The sequence below is a fragment of the Chrysochloris asiatica genome, unplaced genomic scaffold, assembly GCF_000296735.1.
Source record: "Chrysochloris asiatica unplaced genomic scaffold, ChrAsi1.0 scaffold00054, whole genome shotgun sequence".
Lineage (NCBI taxonomy): Eukaryota > Metazoa > Chordata > Mammalia > Afrosoricida > Chrysochloridae > Chrysochloris > Chrysochloris asiatica.
The window spans coordinates 11,924,574-11,950,589 of record NW_006408572.1 but is presented as its reverse complement, the minus strand read 5'-3'; the positions used below and the strand labels follow the sequence as shown (position 1 = coordinate 11,950,589).

Genomic DNA, 26,016 nt, shown 5'->3' with positions numbered 1-26,016 from the left:
CCCCCCCGACCCCGTGCAGGGCCTCACAGCACCATGGCCCAGGGGATCACTTAGTCAGTGAACAGTCCTCTGACAGCACGTTTAACACCATGTGCCAGCTAATATCAAACATCCCCAGAGAGTTGTCTTAAAAGTGTGTCAAGGGCCTTCCGGCTGGATGCTAAATCTAAAACAAGTTCCCTCTCCCGGGAAATGGAGTGAGCACTGCTCTGGGCACTGCCTGGTTTCCATGGTGATATGTGGGCCCTGCAGGCTTGTCACTTTCAGGCACTGGGAGTGGGAGGCCTTGGGGAGATGTTCTGTCTCTGAGGTCTGAGTTTGGAGAGGCGTGGAAACAGACTTGGGTATTTTGCATGGTCTACCAGGGTTGTGTATACATGGTCACTTAGGGGTGTCCCACCTTTCCCACCCTGTTCTTTCTGAGAGCTATGCAAATGACAAATTTTTCACTCCCAGGAACCAAAAGGAGTCTTGGTATGGCATTATGGGTTTATGTACAAACCATGCAAGGCTGGTTTGAACCGCAAGGTCGGTGGTTCAAGTTCACCAGCCACTTCTCAGAAACCCTATATAGGGTCGCTATGAAGGGAAAGTTACTTGACGGCACTTAACAACAAGAACGGAAAGACTGGTTGCATCTGGCCAACTCTTAACTTCTGATGACCCCACGTGTGTCAGAGTAGAACTGCATTCCGTAGGGTTTCAATGACTCACTTTACAGAAGTAGATGATCAAGTCTCCTTCTGAAACACCTCTGGGTAGACTCAAACCTCCAACTCTCAGGTTAGTGGCTAAACCCATTAGCAATGAAAACATCCCATTTTGCAGATGAGGAGAGACGGTTTCAGACAGTTTTATTTCTTTTTTAGGCATTAGTCTGCTAGCTGCAAAGTGGGTGGTTTAAACCCACCAGCCACGCATCGGGAGAAAGATGAGGTTGTCTGTCCACTCCTGTAAAAATGTACAGTCTTGGAGACCGTATAGACAGCCACTATGAGTTGAAACTAACTCACTGGTAGTGGGTTTGCTGTCGGTGTGTCAGGTGGGCGGACACGACACACACTCAGAGAGTTCAGAACCTAGTGGGTTTACTACACAGTGAATAAGGGACACAGAGTTTACGTGTTGGGTGTTCCCCCTTTGCAGGATAAAGATTGAAGAAGAATATGCAAAGAACTTAGCTAAGCTCTCTCAGAACTCCTTGGCAGCCCAGGAGGAAGGGTAAGTCGGGAAGAGGGGTGGGAATGGGGAGAGGGGTTCAATTTCATTCCGTCAGTCTGTTTCACTGATCACTAGCATGAGCCCACTGTGGATGGGGAAGTCTCCTTAGACTTAGAGCGGGCACCCATGACTGAAGGTGAACACCTGTGACTGATGGACACCCATGGTTCAGGGTGGACACCCATGGCCCAGGTCGGTCACTGTGGTTCAGGGTAGCATCCATGGCCCCAGCTGGTCACCCATGGCCCCGATTAGTCACCCGTGGCTCAGGACAGCCACACAATGCCCAGGCCTGTCACCTGTGGCTCAGGGCAGTCACTATGGTTTAAGGCAGCCACCCATGACCTAAGCTGGCCACCCATGGTTTAGGTCAGTCACCTGTGGTTCAGGATGATCATCCATGATTAAAGGTGGGTACCTCTACAGTGTTTACACTTTAATGGTCAAAGATCATCTGCCAGATGTCAGACTGTGTCAGAACTGTCTCTGCCCTGTCCCCTGATATCTGGACACCAGCCCCCAAACGTCCACCCCGGTTACCATGTCTTTGAGGCCGGGCTGGTAGAAAAGTCGGTGTCAGGAGGTTATGTCCCCAGCCCCTTGTTTAGAGCGCTCTCCTCTGAGCCAGACTCCCAGGGTCCCTCTGCAGCTGGAATAGTCTGTACCTCACTGGATGGGACTTGGACTGGGAGAGGCTCTACCTGACACTTCCAGCCACAAAAGATTTCAGCTTTCTTTGTTCCTTCTGCCCATAAAGGGCCCCCAGTGTTCCTCCCTGTATCCCTCCCTCCCCACTTCCATTGCTCTCCTGAATTCCTTCTACAATGGGACATGGACTCCCAAGGAAGGAAGACATTGTCTTGGAGGATGCAGGGGAGGGGGGGACGGGGGGAGAAAGAGGGGAGGTGGGCTCTCAGAAAACCATTCTGTTATGTTGAAATCCTTCAGGGGACAGAGAATTTGCCAACCAAATGTGGCTTTGATTAAACCCTCAGCCAAGAGGGTTTGTGTAGCCAAGAAGCCGGTGAATAGTTTTTACTAACCCAGCCAGCCGCAGGCCAGCTAAACAAGACTAGTGTCTCTTCCACGGATGCAACTGGGGTTAGCTACAAGCACTCTTTTGCGCCGTGTGTGAACCATACCCTTCTACCACTGTGCCGCTCTGGAGTCTTCCGGCTTCCACCTCCTCGGCCTGGGCTGCTTCCAAGAACACGCCGTACAGCCAACACTCACAGCATCTGCTCCCAACCCAAGAAGCCTAGCTCCACAAACCAGGCCTGCACACCCATGCCTTCCACATATGCACAGGCAGTGTACGCTCAGCGACAACCAATGCCTTCTGTTGTGTGTACACACACAATCCCCATTGTGTTCACACACCCAAATGCAGGCCTTGGGGCGGGGGACACATAGGCCCTTGTGACACACACACACAAATGTATAGCTCAGCCATTTTACATTACACACCATGTGGGACATTTCAGTCACTTCACGTTAACATAACTTGCAGCTTTCAAAGTGGGACACTAGAGCTTTCAAAGTGGGACAAACCCCAGACATTTTGGACAGCCTGGAAGTTGCTAATGGTGGAGACTCAAGCAGTAGCTTTTGCAGCTTCAGAGCTGGGTCCAAATGAAATTTTCTAAGACATGTGCTCATGGGTAAATGAACAGAATTAGATTCCGTCTTCTGTCGTCAGTTTTTCCCTCCTGTGTGGAAAAGAAATGGGATTTGGGTCTTTCCTAGTTGGCAGTTGTGACAGTAACATGCATTTTGATTCCACAGCCCTCAAGCTGTAGATTGGAACAGAAATAAATCACAAGTTTTTGGTGTACCTTCCCCTCACCCCCTATTAATCTCTTATCAGATGTAAAATCTCTTTTCAAACAAAATAATGTTCTGGTTTTGTTTTGTTGTCTTCTAAAATACTGCAGTAGCTCCAAGGGGCCTGGAATAGTGATGGGGGAGGTATACATAGGAGATGTGTTGAGAGGTGCTGCTGAGTCAGGTCTGACTCATAGCGATACTGAAGGAAACAGAAGGACACACTGCCTGGTCCTGCACTAGCCTCACAATTGTTAAACTTGAGTCCATTGCTGCTGCCACTGTGCCAGACCATCTCATTGGTGGTCTTCCTCCTTTTCACTGACCCTCCACTTTACCAAACATGTCTTTCTCCAGGGATTGGTCCCTCCTGATCATATGAGAGCTGAAGTCTCACAACCCTGACTTCTAAGGAGCGTTTTGGCTACACTTCTTCCACCGCAGATTTTTTTTTGTTCTTCTGGCAGTTTGTGATACTCTTCAGGATTCTCAACTAACACCGTATTTCCAAAGCATCTTAGAAATATCTTCTTTGATCTTCCTTGCTCCTTGACCAACTGTCTCATGCATATTGTTGTTGTTGTTAAGTGCTGTCGAGTCGATTCCAACCCATAGCGACCCTGTATAGGGTTTCCGAGGAGAAGCTGGTAAGCTTGAACCGCCGACCTTGCAATTCAAACAGCTTTGCAGTCTGGCACATTAACCCACAGTGCCACACCAGCACCCCGTCTCATGCATATAAGGCAGTTGAAAAAAAGACCATGGCTTGGATTAGGTGCACTTTAGTCCTGAAGGTGACATCTCTGCTTTTTAACACTTGAAAGAGGTCTTTTGCAGCAGATTTGCCCAGTGCCAGATGTTGTTTGATTTCTTGATTACTGTTTCCATGAGCTTCTCAGAAACCCTAGGCAGGATCATTATGAGTCAGAACCGACTCGACAGCACTTAACAACTACAACAATAACGATAGCAGCTTGCATGGGCATTGATTGTGGATCCAGCTAAATTGCAATCCCTGACAACTTGCACAATTTCTCCTTTTATCACGATGATACTTATTGGTACAGTTGTGAGGATTTTTGTTTTCTTTATGTTGAAGTGTAATCCATAAATAAGATTGTAGTCTTTGATCTTCATCAGTAAATGCTCCAAATCCTCTTCGCTTTTAGCAAACGAGGTGTTAATGACTCTTCTTCCAATCCTGGTAACACATCGTCATACGGTCCAGCTGTTGTTCTCGTATTACTCGCTCAGCATTCAGATTGAATAAGTCTAATGAAAATGTATGAGGGGACTTCAAAAAAGTTAGTGGAATTCAAAGATAATGGAAATTTTCCACACATTTTTTGAGGCCCCCTCATACCACCTTAGCACATAGCTTTTCTGTGTCAAGGCATGATGCTCATTGTTAAGTGCTGTCAAGGGTGCTCCAACTCACAGCAACTCTGTATAGGAGCGGCTGGGGAGTTTGAACTGCCAACTTTGTGGTTCAAATCGACCTTGCAGACCAGTGCTTCATCCCACAATGCCACACCAGGACCCCCATCTAAATATTTGAAATAGGCCACCTGAAGGGAAATGCATGTGTGTATGTATGTGTGTGTGTATATATATATATATATATATATATATGTATGTATGTATGTATGTATGTATGTATGTCCGAAGTATGAGAGATGAAGTTTGGCCATCTTGCTGACTGACTCGATGGCACCTAAAAACAACAACAATATTTGTTGTTGTTATTATGTGCTGTGGAGTCAGTTCCAACTCAGTGACCCACCCTGTACAGGGTTTCCGAGGCTGTAAATCTTTACGGGAACAGAAAGCCTCATCTTTCTCCTGCAGAACAGCTGGTAGTTTCAAACTGCTAACCTTGCGGTTTGCATCCCGAATCATAACTACTATGCTACCAGAGCTTAACAACAACTGTATATGCATATATATATATATATGCATATACATATATTGTTTTCTCATTTTGTGGCAAAGTAGTATTCCATTATACACATGGGCTACACTGTATTTACCCATTCCTCTATAATGGGCACTTCCATCATTTCCATCTTTGGGCTGCAGGGACCATTGGCGCCCATGAGTATCTTTTTTAAGACACTTTACTTGTTAGAACAGCTTTAGGTGAGCAGGAAAATTCCACAGAAAATGGAGTTCCATATGCTCTGTTTGTCTGCAAACAGTTTCCCATGTCACTTAACGCTACATTCCTGGGGCACGTTTGTTGCAATTGATGAGGTAATACTGCTACATTATTGTTAAAGAAACTGCAATTCACTTCAGAGTCCCCTTGTGTTGTGTAGTCCTGTGGGTTCTGGCAAATGTTTAACTCCATGTGTGCATGGCTGCAGAATCATTGCCCTCTGCTGTTTTCACTATTCACCTGTTCTTCCCACCTCCTCCTCACCTTGAGTCCCTTGGTCATTTTACTGACCCTGTGGTTTTGCCTTTTTCAGAAAGTCGTGTAGTGTGAGACACATACAGTATGTAGCCCCTTCCTTGCAGGCTGGGTCTGTGTGTTGGCAGTGGAGTCTCCGACCCGTGACTGCCTAGCTTGGAGACATAGATAGTGTTTCTCCCTTACCACCCCACCCCCACCCCCCGTGGTCCCCAAGTGACATTCTCAGGCTATGACATGTCACTCACGAGATGCTGAGAGGCTGTGTGCTCTTGGCACCATCTAGAACCTTCCTGGCTTCCAAGGCTCTATACACACCTCCATCAGCTGTGGAGTGGACCTCAGCTGCAGGGTTAGGACCACGTTACCCTCCGTCAGTCAGGTGCCCAGCCCTCCTCAGACTCTGTCTGTGAGCTCACCTTTTACCCTAGGTGTGTGTCCATTCTAAGGTCATCTGTGTGTGTAGAGCCAGAGGTAAGGATCAAGGTTCATTTTGTCCTTTATGGGGAGACTGTTGCCCAGCACTGTTTGTTCGCTTGTTTTAAAACAACCATTAATCCCCCATCAGAACACTCTGGCATCTTGGTTGCACTTAGTCGATCATCTGTTGTGCAAGTCAGTTTCTGGACTGTGTATTCTGTTCCGTAAATCTATAGGATGGTTAGGACTACTTCTGTATCCTTCCTCCTGGACCACCTCCCCATCTGCTCAGTAAGTTTGGAGACTAGACCCCCAGAGGATGCAGATACCCTAACAGGACTTCCTGGGGCTCAGGCCTTGCCAGAGGCTTGTCATCTGTTTCTCACTCCAGCAGGGCTCCCTAATTGGGGTCACCCGGGGAATCTCTCCTTCCTGATGAGCTCATTTCCCTATAAACACCCGCAGCAGCCCTAACCAGAACCACAGCCGGTCAGGTCTGGACTTTGATCAAAGGGATCGGATCCACCCAGTAATTCTTAGCTATGGGCTGCTTTGCTCCAAATCCTAGAAGCTTCACAGCGTGTTGTCTTTTAATCAGCTTTGGCCACTCAGGTTTAATGAATTCTCAGGGGGAGAAATTGGCTTCCTGATGAAATTAAGTCAGCTGAACATCCAGCCTGAATTACTCGCTGTGTTTTAAGAGATCTTGAAGACAGAAGTTAGCACAGTTAAAGAGTATCAAATAATGAAGAAAGTAGAATGAGGGGCCTTCATTTCAAAGACACGAGGACTTGAGATGGTTATTTTCTACTTGAAATATCTCATTGGAGTAGAAAAATGATTTAGTTTCAAGAACTTGGCCATTCTCTGGTAGGCTGTGGGCTGTGTTAGATGTTCACAGCCCATGGGGACAAATAGCACTACAGAGAAGTTCCTGAAGAGGTCGCTGGAGAGTATTCCAGAGAGAAGCTATTCTAGACCCAGACTGATCCCATCCTTGCCTCTCCTGGAAGCCAAGGGCCTGGGGTTTACCTGTAGAAAGGACTGTATGTGGCACCTTCCATCTGTTCTCCTCCCTTGATTCACCAGCAGGCGTTTCCCTTGCTGTGGTGCTGTGGGTTAATGCGCTGGACTGCAAAGTCAGTTTGAACCACAAGGTTGGCGGTTCAAGCCCACCACCCACTCCCTCGGAAACCCTATACAGGGTTGCCATGGGTCAGAACTGACTCGATGGCACTTAACAGCATCATTTGAATACATCATCAGCAAACAGAGAGGGCTGGTAGCAAAGCAGCAGAGACTGCACAGTGTCTCCGTGCCCAGGCCCCCATTGTAGCCAACGCTGTGTGTGACTGCACCTACCTTCCTCTGCACCTCCCCAGTTCTTGTTGACCTCTTGGTTCTGGCTACTTCTCTAGGCATTCGACTGTCCATTCCCCTTGCTCCTTTGTCTCCATCGGGTCCTGTAAATTGAAGCATGATGCTCATGTTGTTTTGTGCCTCGTCCAATTCCAAAGTCTCCAGTATTGCATGCCCTCGCCCGAGACTTGGGGCTGAGACTCGCTGTCCCAATGCAGAGAGGACTGCGATCTCTGACCTGACACTGGCATTCTCTGTAGGGACACAAACTTAACGCTCCAAAATGACCACACCAAGGTCACCTCAAAACCATCTCTCCTGTCCCTTTCCCCTGTTCCTGCTGTTTAAATAGGGCCAGACAGCCTTGTCCTCCTGCTCTCTTGTTCTGCTTCAGTCCTGCAGATGCTAGGAAGGAGCCCACAGCCCTGCCTCCCACTATGTGTGCTGAAACCCCTTTTTTTCTTAGGAGAGGACAGACAACTCGCCACCTTTGACTATCCTAGTTCAGCATAGTACCCTTAACTATCATTTCCCTTGCAAATATCCCATGATATAAAAAGACCCTAGCCCCTGCTCCTGCTCCTGCCCCTAGCATGGTAAAGCTTCATGATCCAGCTGGCTGCCACTGGCCACAAATGTGTTTTGCCCTTTGTTAGGTAAATTCCCTTGTCTGTAAACCATCTCCTATATTCTCTTTTCAATAACAAACTAATGTCTCTGGGAATGAGTTCTGGCCATTTTTTTTGTCTCTTGGCTTTTCCCTTCTGGACTTGAAAACCAACACTGAGTGTGTGTGTTTGTGAATGAGTGAGAGAGAGAGAGTGTGTGTCTGTGTCTGTGTATCTGGTCTGTCTCTTGTCCCTAGACTAAGTATCTCCTTTGTGTTGCAGCTCCCTGGGAGAAGCATGGGCCCAAGTCAAGAAGAGTCTTGCAGATGAAGCTGAAGTTCACCTCAAGTTCTCTGCCAAGGTAACATCTCCCTCATGCCTGTAAGCTTCCAAGGCTGACCGTCCAAGGCTGGTCTGATGTCCTGCAGCCGTCTCTCCAGTTTGTAGTGTATACCAATTTCCATGGTGTAACTGTTAAGCTTCTAACATGCACATAGAGTTACTGAATGTCATCGGGTTAGAAAGAGATGTGCGGTGGATGGTAGATAGCATCAGGAGCCAAAACAGTAACAGGAAATGATGTGCTCAGAGCACTCTTTAACCTTTGTGTTTAACATACTGGTATATTTCATGGCGGTTGTCGTCAAGTGCCTTAGAGTTGGTGATGACTCGTAGCAACTAGTGTTTCTGAGGAACCACTGGTGAGCTTGAACCTCTGACCTTTTGGTCTCTTTAAATTGATTTTTAATAATACCTGTGTTTAACCGAGGTCGAAAAACTCCTGAAGATGTCACCTTCAGCTCATATAAGCCAGTGTGAGCCAGCCCCCACACACCTGTGTGAATACCCTTCATGCCCTCTGGTGGATCCCTGAATGATGAAACTCGTCTCTCTTGCTTTCAAAGGAACATATTGGCATTTTCTTCCTTTTCTTGATGTCAGGAGACACTATGCCAAAGGCAGAGTGTCTTTCTCTGTTGTTGCTTGTACAAAATTTAAGAATGCATGGGTGGGCACCTGTTTAATTTGGTTCCAAAGACTCTAGCACCATAACTTTCTTAAGGAGAGGGATGTTTTTGTCCTATTCACGCTGTACTCAGTCCTCAGAATGGTGTCTGGTTTACGGTAGAGGCTTGACAAATATTTTCTGAATTAATGAATATAGGAGAAACCTCTGATTATACTCCTCAGTTTTCAAAGTGATAAAGAAACTAAATGTCCAAGTGAAACAATTTTCACCAAAATGTGAATGACTGATGGATCCCACCACAGGCTTTTAAAGGGTGAGAATAAGACCATTCCAGTGACCCTTTCCTACCAAAGTCCCTTCACTGACCTCACACAGAAGCCAGAAAGGGCAATTCATGTAAAGTACTTAAATTCTCTGAACACTCCTGTATTTAAATTGTTAAGTGCCATCAAATCAGTTCTGATTCATAGCGACCCTGTATAGGGTTTCCAAGGAGCAGCTGGTGGGTTGGAACTGCTAACCCTGTGGCTCGCAGTCCATTGCTGACCGTACAGGGCCACACCAGGACTCCAGTTTAAGTTGGGGAGCACAGTATCCCCAAAGATGATTGCTCCTTCCCCTGGCTGCCATGTTAGTACTCACTGATCCTCTCTTTCTAGCACTTTTCCCACTACATTGCAGCCCTGTGTTTGGGGGTCCCCTTGTGATGTGGGCCCTTTGAGGACATGGAGTGACTCTTTGAACCCACATCTCTCCTACCTGTGGTGGAGCTCTGCAAACATTCAATCACTCAAGCCGCTGAGGTGTGGCAGAAAGTGGGCTCAGTGGGAAAGAGCTGGAGGAGGGAGAGACAGTGGTATTACCAACTCTGCTCTTGAAAGAAGCCGGTGCCCTGATAGCCAGCTGACACCAGATGTGAGTGAGAATTCCCTGAGTTAAAAGCACAGGAACTTTGCAACACCAAATACTTCTTCGCAGGAAAATTGCCACTCAGTCACTGAGAGAGAAGGAAGCTCCATGAATTGGTGTCTTTGCTGCCCTGCATACAAAGCAGCAAGTTCTTTTGAAGCTGTGGGTTCTGAGTCATCTTTCCCCTGGGTCTCCCTTCTTCTACCCTAGCCCCCAACACCTCCATTCTTTCTCCACAGTGGTAGAAATATCCATTGCTACAGAGCTCATTGGGAAGGTGAGAACTCGGGGCCAGATCTGCAGGCTTCTAAAATATCACCTGCTGGATCCATGGGAATCCTGGTGGGCTTCACTCACCAGCAGTAGGACTCCTCGTTCTTTTTCTTTTTTTAAGAGATTTCTTTTTTCTTTTTTTAGAGCAGTTAAGGTTTATAGAAACATGGTGCAGAGCCGGCAGAAAGCTCCATAGGTCCCTCTGCTCCCTGTACCCAGTTCCTCTCGTTATTAACATCTTGCATTGATGTGTACAACACTGTCACATGAACGAAAGTCTACAGGTTACATTAGAGTTCATTCTGTGTTGTTTTTTGACAAATGCATGTCATGGCTCCCCCAGGGCAGTATCATTCAGTATCCTTTTACTGCCCTGAAAAAACATCCTGTGCACCACATGTCCCTGATTTTGGTTGTGATGGGAGATCATTGAGTACTGAATAGAACTCATCTTACTTTATCAGCCACCATGCACGATATGATGTTAGCTGTGGTCATGGCAGAGCCCAGGAAGATCTGAAGTCACGGCAGAATGAACCGTAGCCCAAGTCCTTCATCTTTTAAGATGAGTGGTGGATCTGATTACTGTGATCCATGGAGTTTTCACTGGAAGTGGACCACCTAGTCTGTTACCAACTGGAAGCTCTTGCTGTAACCTATTCAGCATCATAGTAACACACAAGCCTTCCCTGACAGACAGGTGGTCATTGTTGTGTTTGAACTGTGTTGGCTGGGAATTGAACCTGGGCCCCCTGCACTCAACAATCACTTCCCACCCTGTCACTTATGCAAGATCTATCTTTCCACTTCGCCCTGAAGAAGGGGAGGAGAGATCCACTCACAGCCCACCCCATGCAGCTAAGTGGATTCCGGGCCTTTCTGCAGACGGGGTCCTCTCATGAGAAGCAGTCTTCCCTCTCCTGTTGCAGGGTGGTGCAGGTGGTCCTCCAGATACTCAGGAGGTTTGAAGTTAGGTGTTCTCGAGTCAGGACAGACCTTGTCATTCAACTGATGGGGGTGCTGATGAAGAATGACCACCACTAGATTTTTCCGTGAGAGGCTCTATCTAGTGTTTCCTGCCTGCGGAGGGGGGATGGGGAGGGGGAGAGAGGCTCCATCAGTCAGTGCAGATGACCTTGGACGATCAGAGTAGCCGCTCTGCAGTCTTAGGACATCTTCTTGAGCTGGAATGGGGAACCTAGGTGCAAGTCCATTTTAATATGTGCTCCAAAAGCTTATTGAAATTCCGCTCCGGATGTTCTATTCTGTGATGGTGGCAAAAAAAAAACACAAAAAACTCTTTTAAGATGTGCAATTTTGTTAAAGGAAACTTTCAGACTTCTCTAGTCAACTCGTTCCAGCCATTGTTCATAGCTACAGGCTGTAAGAGGACTAAGATTGCCGTATATAAAGGCTAGTTCTAGTTCTGATGGCAGAACTCTAACCCTGTGATAGGGGTAGTGCATTCAGCCAGGAGAGTTGGGTGGTGGGTGTGTGTGGCTAGTAGGAGCCAGGAGTCTTAACTTGTATCTCAGTGTAGTCACTAGCGAGGAGCTACTGTGTAGCAGAAGGCGTTAACATGCTTACCTGCTAACTAAAAGGTTGGAGGTTCAAATCTACTCAGAGGCACCTCGAAAGAAAGAGCTGGTGATCTACCTCCAAAAAAATCATCACAGTTGTGGTCTGGCACACAGGGTCCCAGGAATCAGAATCAACTCAACGTCAACTGTTTTTCCATCACTTACATGCTTTGTGGCCTTGGACTTACCAACGCTGGGCTTCAACTTCTTCATGTATGATACGAAAGTCTGGAACAAATCAGCATCTTTCAAGCGTGTTTGTGCCCACAGTAAGAAATACGCTCAGGTGGCAACCCGGAATGCACATGTGTATGTACAGGGATACACGATAAGCACTGGACTGTGAACTACAAAGTTCATGGTTTGAGCCTGCCAGCCACTCCATGGAAGAAAGATGAGACAAAGATTTAAAAGCCTGGGAAAACATATGCATTGTGAGTCAGAATGGTCACTAGCAACAATATATCCATGTGCAGATACTGATTCACGGCACAAATGTTTCACAAAAATGTATCCTTCTACCTAAAATGTGCTCTGATCATTTCTATTCTAGTCTAATCAGTTCTCATCCAAAACCTGGTCCTGATCCATAAACTGATTTCACAACTCTTCTGAACCCCCCTCCCGCCCGTGTGAAAACCCCCCAACTTGCTTCCAACTTGAAGTATCTTTTATTCTTTTCTGCTGTGTGCGGTGAGAGCAAAAGGAAATGCCGAATACAGAGTTCTGAAAAGACAAACAGATCCGGTCCTGTCACCTCAGGACCAAGATGGAAGGTCTCCAGCCATGAAAAAGCATTTTGACAACACGTCAACCCAATAGTTCATGAAGACAAACTTTCAAGAAAGACTTCTAAATTCCTTGCTAAACAAAGATGTTTTGAAAGTTAAAAGGGAGTTTTCAAAAAATGACAAGTTTTAAAAAATAGTCTTTTGAACGTGCTTAAAATGTGGTGGTGGTTGTGTGCCAACAAGTCCGTTCCGACTCGGTATAGGATTTCCGAGGCTGTAAATATTTACGGGAGTAGAAAGCCTCATCTTTCTCACAGGGAATGACTGACTTACCGGTTAGCAGCCCAGTTCATAACCCACTACGTACCTGGGCTCCTACTTAAAATGTTGTTGTTGTTAAGTGCCTAGGGCTCCCAAGGGGCAGCTGGTGGGTTTGAACTGCCGACCTTGTGGCTCACAGTCCAGTGCTGATCCTACAGTGCCACGCCAGGAGTCCGACTTAAAACATAGAGGTGGAGAACTCATGGACCTTCATCTATGGACCTGAATCACCTCTGACACCAAATTTCCAGAATGTCATTCGGAATTTTGGAAAGGCATTTTTGTTCTTGGGGCCTTCCTTCCCCAGATCACAGAACCTGGACTTGGGAATCCTTAATTTTGAAAAGTTCCCTGCCTCCCTGAGGTCACTCCTGGACATATGGACATCTGGCAGTCATTTACTTCCCAAGATCTCAGGAGGAGACTCTAATGTTTCTGAGTCAACAAGCTGAGTTCATCCTTTATTCCTTAGTGATGTCTAAACAGAAACACTACAAGTGGGCACCTTTAAAGAAGAGAAATGTCATGTCTCCCAGTTAGGAAGCCAGAAGTCTGGATTCTCAGGCGAGACTCTAGAAAAAAAACTATTATGTATCGCAGTTTCTAACATTCAAAGCAGTGCGTATCCAAGTAGAGCCATTGGGTTTTCAGTGACTTTGACTGTAGATCACCAGGCCTTTCTTCCTCAGCACCTCTGGACGGACTAGAACTGTTATCTCATCTGGTAGCAGGCAGTTCTTGGAGCTCCATCCCCCTGCCACCTGCCTCCTCCTTCAGATAACATCAGCCTTCCCCATGTGTTTTTGTGTCTATTCCAGTCTTTTTATGACTCAGAAGTAGTTAGGTTTGGGACTAACCCTACACCAATATAGCAAAGAAAGCCCTAGTTCCAAACAGGATCACCGCCCCAAGAACAAGAGCCAGGAATTCAACACATTGGGAGCATGAGTCAGTCTACAGGAGGTTCCCAGGGTGAAGTTAAGTTACCGGTCCCGCCTCCTCCCCAGCCAGCTTGGGGCTTGGTGGGCAGAGGGCTTGGTGTGTTCTTGTCAGCTCCCAGGTTTGTGGCATCTTTATAAACAGCCATCTGATGGAGATGTTCTTTCTTTGAGAGGAAACTTTCAAGGCTTCAATAATAATGATTCAAGTGAACGTCACTTTATTGCATCCTGCAGATGCTGCAGTGTCTCTGCAGTACGCCTGTGATCATTTGAGGAATTTACAACTAATTCCAGACACCCCCAGAAACCAGGAGGGAGAGGGTCATTTGGATGGCCCACTGTCTTTTAGCCTTGGTCATCGACAACAAAGCCGTTCCTCACCCCTGCACCGCGGGGGCTGGACACTATAGTCATGGGCACACACTCAAGCAACCAGGGCAGGTGTGGCCCTGCCTTCTCAGAGCTCCTGGCTCATGTAGCTGCTGGTTTAGAACTAGGAACACCTAACTCCACGCCGCTGCCAGAGACAACAGCAAGGGAAGAAGAGCTGGTGAAGAGGAAAGACCTGGAGCCTCAGAATCGGGGTGGTGCCTCTCCAGGAAATTCATCTGCCTGCCTCAGAGACACTTGGGAGCAGCAGGAGGCTGAATTTGGGAGGGTCCTGGGAGACCAACTTGAGGGACCCTCAGATGCTGAGCTCTGAGGGCCTTAAGAGGCCCAGTCAAGCTACAGCCCACTCACCTGGCTTTGATTAAATACCTGTTCATATTTTCTTATAAAAGAAATATAATTCCAACCCCACCACTCACCCACCCCCCCCAAAAAAAGCATTGTTGAACAAGTGTTTTTTTTAAGTGGGAAGGAGGGAAAGAAAGAAAAAGATAAACTCTGAAAACCTAGTCTTATCCACCTCCTCTCAGAGCGTATATCCTGGCCAAAGGAGCTTCTTCATCTGCGCCCGTCAGCTGACAGGACTCCCCAAGGGCAGCCCTGGGAACTTTCCAAAAGCCCTTAAGCAGTTCCTACAATGAAGCCCCTCAAGGTCTGGGCTCAATTCTCAGCCTTGGGCACATAGTAAATGTTCAATAAATAGAAGTAACCTAATATGACTGATTTAATGGCACACACTCAAGAATTGATGTGGTGCTGTGGGTTAATGCGTCAGACTGCAAAGTCGTTTGAACTGCAAGGTTGGTGGTTCAAGCTCACCAACTGCTCCTTGGAAACCCTATACAGGATCACTGTGGGTCAGAAACGACTCAACAGTTACCATGCTACATGTGAGGACACCGAGATGAGTGGCATTATGCCCTAAGAGGACCACCTCCGCTCCCCAGTTAAGAAAGAAACGGACACCTGAGCAAAGCCATAGGCCGGGAGGAAGGGCTTAGCTGACTAGAGGGATCTAGGGAGGCTTTAGAGTCCAGTCCGCCCCTTCTGTAGAAGGGAAAACTGAATACGCTCAAGTGCTTTTCCTAAACTGAGATCTGACACCAGTCACGTGTCCTAACCTGGTCACAGGCCAAGGCCACTGCCCCCACTCCCACCCTCCCTGCATACACCTGTGGCTCTGGCTCTGGGGTCCTGAGTATGTCCTCTCACTCTCTCCTTGACAGCTTCACAGTGAAGTAGAGAAACCCCTCATGAACTTCCGAGAGAACTTCAAGAAAGACATGAAAAAGTGTGACCACCACATTGCTGATCTTCGCAAGCAGCTAGCCAGCCGCTACGCCGCTGTGGAGAAGGTGAGGGCCTGGGACAAAGCCTGGGCGGGAAGAGGGGTTGGGTTCCTGGAAATGGCACCACATGCCAAGGCCTTTGCTCCCCATGTGGTGGGATCGGAGGGAAGTAGGAGCCGGGAGCCACACCCATGAACCCCCAAAATCAAGGGTAGGTGGGAGTTGTTTTCCCCGGGGGCTCAGAGGAGTTCCCGGGGACAGGGAGGCTCCAGGGAGGCTCATTTGGGCATGTGAGACGAGGGAATCCCATGTGTGCACTAGTGTATGTGTGATAAGAATATTTAACAGTTTGCCATTACTCTTTACAAGGGAAAAATTCAGTGTCGTTAGATACTTCCACAGTGTTGATTAGCCGTTACCCCTGTCTAGTTCCAGAATGTGTCCATCACCCCAAAAGCAAGCCCACGGTCTTTAAGCACTTGCTCCCATGCTCTTCCCTTGGCCCCCGGCAGTCTCTCTGCAGTTGCCAATTCCAGATACTTCCTGTCAGTGGGATCGTACATTACTTGTCCTTGTGTGTCTGACTTCTTCCACTCAGGATATTGTGTTCATCCATGTTGGGGCAGATGTCAGAACTGCATTCGTCTTCATGGCTGAGTAATTTACCACTTACCTGCGGGTGGGCATTTAGCTTGTTTCCACCTTTTGACTGTTGTGAATAGTCCTGCAGTGAATATTGGCATACAGTTAATCTGCTCAGGTTCCTGCTTCCACGTCTCTGAGATGTATATATGAGTCATTTGGCGGTTCTGTGTCTAACTTGTTGAGGAACTGCCAAATTCTGTGTACAAAGCGGCTGTACATTTCACGTCCCCACCAGCGTGGCATTGCCAGTTTCTCCACATCCTCACCAATACTCTATTTTCCATTTTTGTTTTGTTTTGTTTTCTGTTAACAGCAATCCTAGCAGGGATGAAGTGTTGTCTCGTTATGTAAACCCATGCTTTTGTGGGACTTTGAGCCCTGGACAGGCTGTGGGTGTTCATGCGGCCCCTTTGGTCCTCACCTGGCAGATTCCCTCCCTGGTCACCTCTCTGCTCAGTGGTCTGATGGCCAGCCTTCCCCAGGGTGCTAACTTCAGGGTCACAGGAACATGTGTCGGGGAGAGGGGCACATAGCGCTGGTGGTGGGAAGGAGGGAGAACTGTGAATTTGGGCACCATCAGGAAAGGCTGGTTCTGGGGAAGGGGAACAGCGGTCTGAGGCTCTGCCTGGTGTGGACTGGGGTACTGGTGCTGCTAATGGAAGTGACCCAGTAGCCTTTGTAGTTCCTTCCAACCCTGAGAGAGTGATTTTAGGACTGTTGGTGGTGGTGTGGGCTAAGCATATGGCTGCTGACTACAAGGTCAATGGTTCAAACCCACGTACCGTTCTGCATGAGACAGATGAGATAGGTCCCGTAAAGATTTACACCCTCAGCATCCCTGTTCTGACCTATAGAGGTTGCTATGAGTCAGAATTAGCTCAGTGGCAGTGGAGTTGCCTTTCTGCTGTTTTGGGGTCCGCAGTATGTCTACCTGATCCAATGAATACAGTCTGAGAGACTTGCTCCAGGCCAGGCCAACTCACAGCGTGGGTTTGAGAAGGCCAGTGCTGTGAAGTAACTGGGTGACACTAATCCAGTTGCTTAATATATATGTATATATATACACACATATATAAGGAGCTCTGGTAGCGTATTGGTTACGGATCGGGCTGCAAACCGCAAGGTCAGCAGTTCGAAACTACCAGCTGCTCCGCGGGAGAAAGATGAGGCCTCGGAAACCCTGTTCAAGGTCGCTATGGGTCGAAACCGACTCAACGGCACTTAACAACAACATATATATATATACATATATATACACACACACACACACACCCCACACACACACACACCCCAACCCAGGGACTTAGACAAAGGAGGCTGGCCAGGTGGCCATGAAGCATAGGAATAGCTTCTCCCTGTCCTTGCCCAGGCCCGGAAAGCCCTCACTGAGCGGCAGAGAGACCTGGAGATGAAAACCCAGCAACTGGAGATCAAGCTCAGCAACAAAACAGAGGAAGACATCAAGAAGGCACGGCGGAAGTCCACACAGGCTGGTGAGAGCTGGCGCCACTCGCCCCCAGACTGGAGCTGGGGGTGGGGGGCATGGGGGCGGGAGAGGGTAGGCCAGTCTGTTTCCAGGTCATGTGGTGACAGGGACCCTCACTCTCTGCCTGGGGATGACCTGGGACACATTCCTCTAGGTTCACAGAAGCCAGGGACCTCATCCCCACAGAGGTACCACAGGAGACTACAACCTGTGGAGGCTCTAGCCACTCCCCCACCCCCAAGCCCCTCAACCCTGCCTCCAAGTGCCTGAGACTCTGAGGGTCCTGCAAAGATGAGGGACTCCTACCTAGGAAAGGAACAGAATGGAGGTAGACATGCCAGATTCCCATTCTATTAGTGGTTTCTACTTCCACCTAGTGGTCAAAATTAGCTAGTGCATGATAAGAAAGGGGAAATTGACACCAACCTATGGCAAACACTGTGTGTGTTGGAGTGGAGCCTTAGGGTTTTCAGTGGCTGATTTTTCAGAAGTAGACAACCAGACCTTTCATTTCAAGTGCCAAATACAATGTTCCATATTTTTTTAAAAAAGAAACTGAGTTGTCACATAAGAACAATGCCTTCTGAAATGAAAATGTGTGCTGTAAAATTACGGTTTGGATTAGGCTTGCGTGACACCTGGGTTAGTGTTTTGAGGAGAGCCATGTGCACTGATTGAAGGGTTTCCCAGGATGGAACACTTACTCAAAGGAGCCCTGGTGGTATAGGCGTTAAGCACTTGGCTGCTAACTGAAAGGTTAGCGGTTCAAACCCTTCAGCTGTTCCACAAGAGAAAGATGGGGCCATCTGCTTATGTAAAAATTACAGCCTTGAAGCCCTCGGGCAGTTCTACAGTGTCCTGTAGAATCACTGTGAGTCAGAACCAACTAAAGGCAATGGGTAAAATCTCTGTGTAACACACTTGGTTTCTGGTTATCAACGAACCTAAACACTGGCAGTTTGCATCCACATAGTGGCACCAAGATTGTAGCCAAGAAAACCCTACGGAGCAGTTCTCCTCTGCAGCACGCAAGTTATCACGAGTCAGACCCCATTTGATGCAACAGGTTTTCTGGTTTGTTTCTTTTGCCGTAACTTCAGATCCACTATTACACTTAAACTGTCTACTTATGGTGGTGGTGGTAGTGTGCTGTGGAGTCGGCTCCAACTTACTGCAACCCTAGATAGAGTTTCTGAGGCTGTAAATCTTTACAGAAGCCTCATCTTTCTCCTGTAGAACAGCTAGTAGTTTCGAACTCCTGACCTTGATGTCTACTGATAGGCATTTTGAAATAAAATATAAATAGAAACAAGTCAACATAATAATGTAGTTAGTGTAGTGGTTACAAATCGGGTTGCGAACCTTAAGGTCAGCAGTTCGAAACTACCAGCCGCTCCACGGGAGAAAGATGAGGCTTTCTGCTCCTGTAAAGATTTACAGCCTCGGAAACCCTGTACAGGGTCACTATGGGTCGGAACCGACTCCACGGCACTTAACAACAACAACCATAACATTTACATACAAGGGGCTTCAAAAGGTTGGTGGGAAAATGGAATTAAAAGATCATGAAATTTTTCCCACCAACCTTTGGAATCCCCCTCGTACAGAACTTAAAAGGTGCATTAATTCATTACTGGATCTAGACCGTTGTTATTAAGTGTGGTGGAGTCGATTCCAGCTTATAGCGACCCTGTATAGGGCTTCTCAGGAGCAGCTGGTGGGTTTAACCTGCTGACCTTGTGTTTTGCCATCTGGTGCGTATCCTAGAGCGTTACACCAGAAGTCCAGATGAAGAAGGCATAATACGTGTACTGGGAGTGTAAGGGAAGCATGGTGGCTCTGTATGATAAGCACTGGGCTGCAAGCCAGAAGTTTGCCAGTTCAAACCCACCAGCTGCTCCATGGGAGAATGATAAGGCTTTCCGCTCCCGTGAAGATTTACAGCCTCAGAAACCCTATACAAAGTGAGTCAGAACCAACTTGAAGGCACTTAACAACAAGGAGACAAGGCATATTTAAATTGGTTTAGTTCAAAGACTTTAGTTATAGTTTAAAGCTTAGGAGCAGTTCTAATTCCGTCCTATGGGGTCAAAATCAGGACTAGCAAGGAGGACTTTGGGGGTCTCCTGTTGTATGGTGGTTATAGGATGGTGTGCTGACCCCACCTAGCCTCGATCAGGCAGGGGCTCTGGGTGGAAATGCGTTTGTTAAGGAGCCACTTTCTCCGCTCCAATTCAGTCCCCCTTGTGGGGGACTAAACATAGACTATGGTACCAGAAAATGGTGTTGGAACCGAGCTATGCACTAGAGTAGCACTTGCCCCCTGCGTTGTGCATGTGCATCACCGGGGGATTTTGCTCAGTGCCACGTTTGATTCAGTCGGTCCCAGATTGGCCCTGAGAATCTGCATTTCTCACAAATTCCCAGGTGCTGCTGCTGGCCTAAGACATCGTGTGTAGCTGGCACCCATAGTTAGTTTTTGCAGTCACTTGACAGTTTGTTTTCTTCTGAATTACAGAATGCTTCAAACATAATAAATACGATAACAGGAGATAGTATACTAATCACCAAGGTGGGATAGGATAGTTGTTTGTTTCAGATCTCTGTCCAGTAGAGAGAAATGATACAATAAAAAGCTGCTATAGAGAGCTAAGGAGCTCTGGTAGTGTAGTGGTTACGAATCAGGCTGTGAACCTTACGGTCAGCAGTTTGAAACTACCAGCCGCTCCATGGAAGAAAGATGGGACATTCTGCTCCCATAAAGATTTACAGCCTCGGAAACCCTGTACAGGGTCACTATGGGTCGGAACTGATTCTACGGCACTTAACAACAATAGAGCTAGAGTCCTGGTGTGGCGCTGTGGGTTAATGCTCCAGACTGCAAAGCTGTTGGAACTGCAAGGTGGTTCAAGTTCACCAGCTGCTTCTCGGAAACCCTATACAGGGTCGCTATGGGTCGGAACCGACTTGACGGCACTTCACTCCATAGAGTTAGTTTGTCTTCTCATGTCAGAGTTGGTACTTCCTGCAGTTGGTATGTAGTGCGCCCCCTGGTGTTTTCATAGTGTCACCACATCCGAATGAGGCATAAAACATCAGCCTCATTCCGTTCTTTTCTGTTGCAGAGCAACATCATGCTGCCTGGACACACATACATTCATGATGTGCAGATGTCTTTAACTCTAATTCGCACCAGGTTGTTCATAACATTATGTTTTAACCAAATAGAGTTCTCCAGTGTGAACCGAAAGTACTTTGGGCTCGTGACAGGTTGACACCTACTCTCACCCCGTGTTCTTGGTGTCTGGTGCCTAGTGTAGAAGGACACTCTGAAGCTTGTCTCTCATGATGCTGGGTTGCCCTGTTCCTTTGGCTCTGCTCTCCCTACCTCCCCATGTTCCAGTGGCCTCTCTGATCCAAGGAAGAACAGAGGGTGTGGTCGTGGGGGGCAGGTGGGAAAAGGCAGTCATGGCCAGAGCGTAATGGAGGCTGTGGGCCTTTTCCAGGGGATGACCTCATGCGCTGTGTGGACCTCTACAACCAGGCCCAGTCCAAGTGGTTTGAAGAGATGGTGACCACCACACTGGTAAGTGGTCGAAGGTGTGTCGATGGACAGGAAGCCTGGGTGGATGCTGGGGTCGTGGAGGTGACTAGAGGTGGTCACTAGGTCTACTCCAGTGTCAGAATCAAGACCTCAAGCTCTAGGCCTGTCTTGTGGAGTCAGATCCCTGCTTTACCGCCTCCTGGTTGGTTCAATTTAGGCAAGGCTCGGGTCTTACTCTGTCTACCTGGAGCTGTCCCCCAAAGGGCAGGGTCACCTGAGGATGCCCCCAACCCAGAGGTAGCTGGACAGTGCCTCCTTTAGGACAGATGTCCACGCTGTAGGAAGAGGGAGTACCTCAGAGGAGTCGCCGGTGTTTGGGCAGAGCTCCTTGTAAGACTTACAAATGGGTGAGGTGAGGGTGGAGCAGTTTAGGGGAATTGGGAGGAGGAGGCCTTCTGACCAAGAGGGTGGGGGCAGGATCAGACCTTCCTGAGTGTCTCCCACTAGGAGACAGCATCTCTTGTCCATGACCCCCTGCATGTGACAGGAACTGTGTTAAGAACTTGTGCTGTGAGCCAGATGAGAGAGGAGACGTCATGTCCGGTGACTGCCCTCTTGGCCCGCTGTCCTCCACCAGCCACACCACCTGTCAGCATTGCCCTAACCTGGCAGCTTTCATCAGGTGTCAGCCCTCCAGAGCAGATTAGTGGTCCCCACCAGGAACAGTAACCTACTTTCCCTCCTGGTTAATCTCCTAATTAAGCCCCCTGCTTTATCCCATGTCCAGGTCACCTGGGCAGTGACCTAGCTGTGTGCACAACAGCCTGATCCCCTAGATTCCAAACAGAAACCAAAGGACAAGCACTGTCCACTCTTCCCTTTGTCGATGACTGCTGTCCTCGCAGCTTTCTCTGTCTGCTCAGGCCTCCTCTGTCTGCTGCCCTTCTGATCCTGGGGTGGGGGTAGGAGAGAGGAGGCTGCTCAGCTGAGGCCCAAGGACAAAGCCCATGAGTTTTCAGTCCTGGAAGTTTGTACACATGTCCCATTTTGCCCCCCATCAGGGTACTATGAGAGTCCCGGTGTGGCTCTGTACGGTGAGCACTGAACTGCTAACCTCACGGTTCCCAGTTCAAACTCACCAGCTGCTCCTTGGAAACCCTACACAGAGTTGCTGTGAGTCAGAACTGACTCAATGGTACTTAACAATAAGAAGGCACTGCGGCTAGGGCTGCAAAGGTGCAGAGTAATGAGTGAGATCCAGATTCAGGTTCAAGTTCAAGTCCCAGATCCTTCCATCATTCCCTGGTGCTTTGGGCAAATGGCCTTCCAAGTCTAGGTGTGCTATCCCTTCACATAGACTCTTTTAAAATTATTGTGAGGACAAGTAAGTCACCCACCGAAAGCGTCTTACTTTTGGAAGAGCAGGCTTTCAGGAACTATAGCTACTCTGTCTTCCTCATCCTCACCATAGCTACTGGGCAGGTCCCGTCCCCTTTCTGAGCTCAGATTTGTCATCTGACCCCAGAGGGGTAAGTGGCCCCGGGCCTGTCATATGCGGTGGTCTGGGGCCTGCTTGGTGGGATGTTAAAGGTGCCTGGTCTTCTGGACAGGAGCTGGAGCGGCTGGAGGTGGAGCGAGTCGAGATGATCCGGCAGCATCTATGTCAGTACACACAGCTGCGGCATGAGACCGACATGTTCAACCAAAGTGTGAGTTCCCTGTCCAGCAGGGCCCTGGGGGGGTGGGGGGGGTGGCAGGTTAAATGGCTGGCCACAGGAGGACCTGCCCTGAAGGTGAGCAGTGGGCAGGATGCTGGGGTCTGGGCAACCTCTTGGGATGGAGTTACCCAGATTATCATGGGAAGTCCACTTGAATCTGCTCGAGAGAGGGTTACCACAGCTAACATAGCTAAAGACCTGGTTCTCTCTCCCGGTGAGTTCTTACCAAAAAACGGACCTTCTAACCCGTAACCCCTTGCCATGGAGTGGATTCTGACACAGAATGAGACCTTTTTAAAAATACTCAAAATATATAAAACTGAAGCCCTCCTCTCTGGTGGGAGATGTGGATACGATTGGAGGGAATCACAGACCCTGAGGACTGGAGGGGAAGGTACCTTCCTTAGCAAGTGAGAGAGACTTTATCTCTGTATTCTCTCTCTGTCCTGTCCTTATATGAGCCACTCCCCTGGGCCCCAGGGCCTTCTAGAGAGCTTGTTGTCAGGGACACAGTGGCTTTGAGCAGGCCAGCTCAGAGACATCCCCAGCCAGCTGCCACCTCTGACTCTGGCCTCCCTTCTGTGTCCTTGCAGACAGTCGAGCCTGTGGACCAACTGCTTCGAAAAGTGGACCCCGCCAAAGACAGGGAGCTGTGGGTCAGAGAGCACAAAACCGGCAACATCCGCCCTGTGGACATGGAGATCTAGGGGGGCACATGCGGCCCTGGGGGGCCTGCTGAGAAGAGAGCTGGGGCTCCAACACAGAGCTATGGCAGCCCCCCCACAAGAACTGCTGCTGACTGACGGGGTGCCTGCCCACCCACTGGCCTGGTCCCCGTGGAGGCGGAGAAGGAGGGGAGAGTATGGGCTGCAGCTGGTTACTCCAGAAGGGCTATCTGGATGGCTCAGCTGCAAACGCCCCGGTTTTCCCAGACCAAGAAGACAGACCCACAGCCCTGCCCTTGTCTCCGAGGCTGAAACTTCCCCCCATCTCCCGTGCTGTGCTTGCGGCTCTGAGGACAAACTGAGGCTGGAACTTTGTGGTCCCTCCTCACCCGAGGAACCACCTGAGCCAGCTCTGTCAAATGCCTGTGCCCCTGGAAGGCCGTCATCTCTGGAGCTTCGGAGCATCAGGGATGGAGAAGTTTGTCTCCAACTCAAATGTCAGGTGGATGGAGGCACGGCTCGCCGGACCAGCCTTCACCACAACTCTTTGCAGCTGCCCTCTCTAATCCTTCTTCACCTAGGAGCAACCCAGTCTGGCTTTCCTTTGCCACTCTTCACCATCAGGGGTCTTGGGAAGAAAGTTCTGGCTCCTATCCTCAGACTGACCCTGGAGAGTTCAAGACGGACCTACCTCATTCAGCACATCAGCCCCATTTCATTAGATCAGCACCCTTTGTAAAGACTCCTCCGGAAACCCCATCCCACCCATCCCTCAGCGGCCTCCTCCCCACCCAGTGTCGCTTGGGGAAGCTTCCCAAAGCTCTCCCTTAACCGTGATCTTGTCCAGCTGAGGAGCGTCTAAAGGTTTCGGGGATGGAAGTGACTCTCAGAGGCCAGTAAGGAAGTGGGCAGCATAGGCGGGCTGGGATCACTGTTTCTTGTCAGGCTTTCTCTTACTGGGGATAAGAGTAAAGGCTGACAACAGGGTGGGCACCGTATGACGTTGCAGATTCTATCATGGTTGCTTTCTTCCATCTTAGCCTCTGAGATCTTCTCCACATCCCAGAACTTAGCACGTGGTATTGGCACTGCCTTTCCCCACCCACCATCTTCCAAAAGCCTCGTCCCAATGTGACATCGAAAGCTTCGGTACTGCTGTTAGATCCTCCTTCAGCATGCTCTCCTTGTCGCTATTCCAGCAGACACACACTCCACCATGTTAGTGTTGAAGGTGAAGCAATCGGATGGTGGCGCACAGTGTGAGTGAGGGGCAGATTCAAGTTTGGAGCCAAAGCCCTGGGAACCCTCTTAGCTCGTCATTCCCATGGATTCCTCTGGATGGACGTAGGCAGAGATGCCCACAAGTCACAGTGGTGTTCCTGTCTGTATGGGTTAGGTTACTTGTTTGAGAATTCATCTTGGATTTTTAGTTGCCTTTTGCTTTGGAGCTGGAATGACTCTCTCACAGTTTATATTAGAAAGATGCCTAATGTAGACTTCCGCCAACCACAGTTCTCTTTTTGCATTGAAGCATTCCAACAAAAAAGACCAATGTTAAGGCCTTTTGCCAACATGGAGGTCACCTGACGGGTCTGGCAATGGGATGGACAACCAGTCCTTCCAGATCTGTGGTTAGGCCGTTACACCAGCTGCCAATTTTGGCAAATTACTTCTTAGCTCCTTATTAAAAATGGCTTGCTAGTAGTCAACAAATTTATGGATGATTTTCAAATATCTAAAGCAAACAGCTCTGGTTATCCAGCTCTTTTGACTCTGTCTTCTAATTCCTGTCTGAGGATTTCTGAGTTTTCCATTCTTCCAAGGGGCCATGGGAGTTTTCATGCCTCGCTCCATCTTCTTCCCCTATGACCCACCCAATTCCCCCCACAACCTGGCGCCTTTCTTCCCACTTTTGTCATCATCAAACAGTTAGTGCCAGACAATGCGCTGAGACCTGGAGACAAGCTTTGGCCTTGTCCTCATGGAAGCCCACGTTCTCTTGCTCTCTGTAGATTTCTCTAGGGTCTGAGGTCTTGGTGTGTGCATACAGGTACTGTCGGCAGGATCCAGGGTTTCAGAAATGCACCCCTTTGTGCAAATTCATCTGTACGGCTGGTTGTTCTTACACTCACTCACTCGCTTATTCATCAAAGACTTGGGTGTGCCAGGCATTGTGTTAAGTACCAGCAATAGAGCTGCAGGAAATAGGGCTGCATTGGAGTCCGACACTCTCCCTGGCATGCTTATTCTCTGAGTAGACAGGGGCTGCTGAGACCTTTAATACTCCGTCCACTTATAACCCAACGGGGTTCTTTAGTGATGATGTAAACACTATTTTGATGCTGTTCCCCTGGGGACAGAAAGGCAAAAGAAACTAGAATTTCTTGTTAGTCACCTGGCCCTCCCAGCCCATCTGCAAGGGGGTTTTTTGGTTTGTTTGTTTTTAAATAACTCTCCACACTACCTAGGAGTCCTGGTGCGATGCTTTGGGTTAATGTGCTGGGCTGCTCCTTGGAAACCCTATACAGGGCCGCTGTGAGTCGGAAACGACTCTATGGCACTGAACAACGACAACCGCCACACTTTACCTAAGGGAAGAGTGGGAGTGGGGTGAGGGAGGCAGTGCTGGAGTCCAGGGTCCAGGTCAACCCTTTTGGGTGAAACCAAAGGCATCAAGTCTGAAAATCTCTGAAAGTGAACTGGGGAGGG

The 26,016-nt window shown here is 48.6% G+C and overlaps 1 protein-coding gene across 1 annotated transcript in view; it reads left to right on the top strand.

The window, feature by feature from the left end:
* Positions 1 to 23,378, top strand: part of GAS7 (growth arrest-specific 7) — a 322,750-nt gene extending 299,372 nt beyond the window's left edge. Inside the window, exons 8-14 of the mRNA XM_006863425.1 lie at positions 1,147 to 1,221; positions 8,128 to 8,206; positions 15,187 to 15,315; positions 17,264 to 17,387; positions 20,887 to 20,966; positions 22,535 to 22,633; positions 23,236 to 23,378. Of these exons, the coding sequence (XP_006863487.1) occupies positions 1,147 to 1,221; positions 8,128 to 8,206; positions 15,187 to 15,315; positions 17,264 to 17,387; positions 20,887 to 20,966; positions 22,535 to 22,633; positions 23,236 to 23,349 (700 nt within the window). The 3' untranslated portion in view covers positions 23,350 to 23,378. The remainder of the gene's footprint in view (positions 1 to 1,146; positions 1,222 to 8,127; positions 8,207 to 15,186; positions 15,316 to 17,263; positions 17,388 to 20,886; positions 20,967 to 22,534; positions 22,634 to 23,235) is intronic.
* Positions 23,379 to 26,016: the final 2,638 nt, after the last annotated feature.